The sequence below is a fragment of the Lipotes vexillifer genome, unplaced genomic scaffold, assembly GCF_000442215.2.
Source record: "Lipotes vexillifer unplaced genomic scaffold, Lipotes_vexillifer_v1.1 scaffold555, whole genome shotgun sequence".
Taxonomy (NCBI): Eukaryota; Metazoa; Chordata; class Mammalia; order Artiodactyla; family Lipotidae; genus Lipotes; species Lipotes vexillifer.
The window spans coordinates 583574-588124 of record NW_006772693.1 but is presented as its reverse complement, the minus strand read 5'-3'; the positions used below and the strand labels follow the sequence as shown (position 1 = coordinate 588124).

General features: G+C 38.1%; 1 protein-coding gene across 1 annotated transcript in view; it reads right to left on the bottom strand.

Moving 5' to 3' along the window:
- DNAH7 (dynein axonemal heavy chain 7) overlaps positions 1 to 4551 on the bottom strand; it is a 253806-nt gene that overhangs the window by 112991 nt on the left and 136264 nt on the right. Inside the window, exons 37-38 of the mRNA XM_007447818.1 lie at positions 2393 to 2548; positions 1386 to 1554 (exon numbers count right to left, since the gene is read on the bottom strand). Of these exons, the coding sequence (XP_007447880.1) occupies positions 1386 to 1554; positions 2393 to 2548 (325 nt within the window). The remainder of the gene's footprint in view (positions 1 to 1385; positions 1555 to 2392; positions 2549 to 4551) is intronic.

The following is a 4551-nucleotide window of genomic DNA, read 5'->3' as shown; positions in this document are numbered from 1 at the left end:
CAAAAAAAAAAAAAAAAAAAAAAAAAAAAATGTGCATAATACCTTTATATTGCTTAAAAATATGTAAGTTCATGTTTTATGTTTGTTTTAAACCCGGTAAATCTGTATTTTGCTTCTACCACTATTATACTGTGCTGATTCTGAAAACATGAATAATGTGTGAAAGCATATAACTAGTTGCCTATAGATCAAAACAGTTATGTATCTCTATGTATTTAGAAGCTTATAATAAACACTGATTTACCTGGGCAAGTTTAAGGAGATGGTAAAAGGGCTGCAGAAGGAAAGGTCAGAGATCGTATACCCAGCTCTATCTTCAACCCTTCCTCCCAGAGAATGCTCAGAAATGGTGGTCTTTCTAGAAAATGGGGTCCAAGAGGAAAAGACACCTCATGGATTTAGCCTGCTCCTCTGTCCAGTCCTTGAAGAGGCCAGGAAAGTGGACACTTAGTACAAATGACTGCTGGGTAGTGGGGGAAAGGCAAAGTGGAGCTAAAGTCTGGGACCCAGGAGCAATAGAATTAAAAAAAAAAAAAAAAAGAGGAGGGGGGGAAAGCATTCAAAGTGGCCCAGGGAGTGTACTGAGAGCGATTACTGACTCAGAGCAAACTGTCTGCATTATAGGTCAGATAAAGGTCAGGTAGTTCAGAGGCAAATACCGGAGAGATTCCTTGAAGACATGGTACATCAAGAGGGGAATTTTTAAAAATATAGGTTACCAGCTTGAGTTCAGGTAAAGAACAGTTAAAAATGTCCAGTTATTTGAATCAAGCTGTTTCAGATATTCTAGAATAAAAAATTTCCCCTACATAGAGATCTCTTTGAGTTTACAAATTTCCTCTGAAAAGTGTAAAGGATCTCTACGAGTTAATTCTTTTGGCCATCTCCTACTCAAATTCCCCCTCAACAGTCTGTCTAAATCCAGAGACTCACTAAAATGGGAATTGATTGGGGTAGGGGAAAGGTGACTATTGAAGCGGGGATGTTTCATCGAAACTTTAAGGAATGTTGAAACTTTAAGGAACGAAACAGTTGAAACTTTAAGGAATGAAACAGAGGAAAATGAGCTTCCCCAGGGGTATCTGGGTTCTCAGGGGATCTGGGACCTCAGAATGCAGGAACAGGAAATGGAAAGTAAAGTCCCAAAAGGTGGAAGAAAAAGGATTTGGAAGAGCTGTCTGGTTTGATGAGAATGACTCCAAGCAAGTCAACCCACTCTGCAGTGTTGATCATTGTGGTCACTCTGTTAGGTCACAGTGTACAGACATAGAAAATATATACACCACATATTGTAACTCAAGTTATCCGATTTCTCTTTCTTTCTCCTGCCCTTTATATATAGCCAGAGTGATTTTCAATCTTAATCACAAACTCAGAAAACGTACCTGGAGGTCCCATAGCACACATGATTTGAATGTCCACTAGTTTAATCATAGAACAATCTTTTAGGTCATACCAATTCCAGTGATCTAACCATTGTCTAAGTAACTCGATAGGAGGTTGAGCCCCATACACCTCCCGAGCGGGCATATTGACATCATCTACAAAGACAACCTGACAATGAAAGAAGAGGGATTAGAAAATATTAACATCTAAATATAGTGTCCTATGGTGCAAACAATGTTCAGGCAAAGAATCAGATTATCTTCTTGTGGGGTACGTATGTGAGAAGTGATGGTTTCTTTTCACATCAGGAATATCCCTTAGCATCCATGTTACCAAGGAACAGGGAGACAGTCTTATTACTAACCTTTATAGTTAAGAGTTTAGAACCTATTAATCCTCTCATGCAACTTTGCTCAGTATTCCTTCTCTTTTTTCCTTATACAACTTCAGTACATTAAAATAAATGAGGAAGGTGTGATTTTAAAATGATTATAACCTCTGAGTGATGACAGTAAGGTTGGGAAGTGTATTCTTTATTTTTTATTTATTTATTTTTTTTTTGCGGTACGCGGGCCTCTCACCGAACCCGTGCCCCCTGCATCGGCAGGCGTACTCTCAACCACTGCGCCACCAGGGAAGCCCGGGAAGTGTATTCTTGGTAGAGGAAAAGTCAATTGATAGCTTGGTTGTTTAAAGGCCAAGAGAGCAAGAAGCAAAGACTCCGATGAGTAAAAATGTTAATGAGAGAATTAAGAAGGTAGGTAATTTCCCAGACGTATATTCTACTTCGAATTCAAAGGGCAACTGCTTGTTTTTAATGTCAAGTTGCCTGATGCACATACAAATCTAAACACACTTTTAAGAAAACTTAACCAAAATCTGTGATAAAAAAACTGTACAAAAAGACATCCAGTACCCGTATGTCTGGCTTCCTCGTTCTGAAGCTAACAGTGCCCATGAATAGGGCCATAGCTGTACTATACGTATAGAAACAGAGAGAAATTACCATTTTCTTGCCCAAAGGAGGACCAAAAACTCCCTTTCTTCTTTTGTCCAGTTTTGACATGATAATATTCTGAGTTTGAGCTGCTGTAGTTTGTGCTGAGAAGTTAATCAGCAGAGGCTTGTATATATCTTTACTGAGTTGATTTAAAAGAAAATTCTGTATAACAGGAAATAATGAGCCATAGTTGCAATTATGTTTTGACATTTCAAAATAACCACTAAGCATCATTGTTGACACACTTGAATTTAATCTTAGAGTGTCATAATGTAAAAAGAGATGGAATCAACAGAAATAACAGTTACCAAGTCAATGGAGTGTGTCTATTTGTCCAGGCCTTCTGGACACATGGCTTCTCTGATTTCTAAAACCACCATGCAGAGTACACCTTCCTGCTTAACATGAAGTCATAGGGACTCAGAGGTTAAGAAACTTGGTTAAGGTCTCAGAGATGACACAAGAATTTAGACTGCCATTTGTCTCTCTCCAGATCAACGTTCTCTGTAATATAGCTTATTAGCTTTCCACTTTTATCAAGTTATCTGACTGTAAGTTAGGAAGCTTACATAGTATAATTTGTACTTTCAAAATGGAATTCACTGGAAAGCAGGTAAAATTACAATGATTCTTAACCAAGATGTTGTTTTCTACAAATCATCTTGTAGAATAAGAATGGAATAGGAAAATATTTACAATACCTTAAGTAGAAGAAAGCAGATTACAAAATAAGATGCAAAGTATGTTCCCCAATTTTGTGAAAAGTAATTCTTTTGGGCCTGGGCAGTTTATTACCTGGGCTGAATTTGATGGGGGTACCAATGACAAAGGCTTTATTTTTCTCCACCCACTGCCTTGAACCATGTCAAGTCTCCATTCCCTAACTCTTAATAATACCTTAGATAAATCCATTAGCTTTCTGTACACTGTTATTCTTTTTTAAAAAAAATCCAGTCCAACTCAACACCTTGATTTAAAATCTCAGTCTAAACATCTTCCCTCCCCACTCTTGGATATTTCTTGATACATACAGCATTTAGTATGATAAAGGTGACACTTCAATCTGTTGGGAAAGAGATTATTCAATAAATAATACCAGGACAATTATTCTACTATATAACCAAATACATTCCAAAGGATTAAAGGATTGGATTAAAATATAAAATCAATAAAGAACTAGAAACAGGTACTGTCACAACTGGGAGAATGTGAATTGACTGGGAAACTGCAATGGGGGAGGGGCCACCGATAGCTCCTCCTCTCTCCTCCACCTGCCTTCCCTATCTTCTTCCTGCCCAGGGTCGGGTAGCGGGTGGAGCTGGAGGAAGAGGGGCAAAATTCCCACTTCACTGGTGTCACTGTGGTTCTCTCTTGTCTAATGCTATCTTGCCTGCTGTCATGGCAAGCTTCCAAATGTTTGCTCTCTGAGAAGACCAGATGTGCAGGTTCCTTACTTACTCCCAAGGGACATTCACACTGCACAGTTCCCTGACCTAAGGGGACTAATGGAGTTCCCTCACTGCTGTGGGCAGTCATATGGAATGGAACCCCAGGAAGGCTCAAGTCCAGTTACCTTCCACACTGTCCAACTGACCCGGGGGAAACTTGCACTTACTTGCCATGTCAAAGGCTGGAGGTGCTACTCATTAATAGTTCCAGCCAGCTTTCTCCTTTCAGAAATCTGAAACTAGAGGCAAGAACTGATCTTTGATCAGTATGATCCCCTAAACACAAGGGAACAAAGATTTATAATGCTACTGAGATTTGGGGCATATCTGTTGCAGCAGCTAGCATTTTCTTACCTAACACACAATAAGTGTGATTCCAGAAATCATTAAAGAAAATCAGTCTTATTACCATGTAGCAATTGTCTACATATTCGATACTTTAGAAAATTAAATATCAACCAAAACACCCTTTTTAAGGGAGATAAAATTCTTCATCCTGTATAAGCTATTTTCACTAAAATACCTTTAAAATGGACAAAAATTTAGTGATATAAAGTAGCATAATATCTTTAAACAACTTTCAAAAATAAATAGGCAATTACTCAAAAATTCTCTGTGGCTGCAACACTGAAATATGTAAGTATTTAAAAAACATTGCCTACCAGTTCAGGTAGTTTAAAAAATAATTTTCTTAGGACTATCATGCACATTTTAACA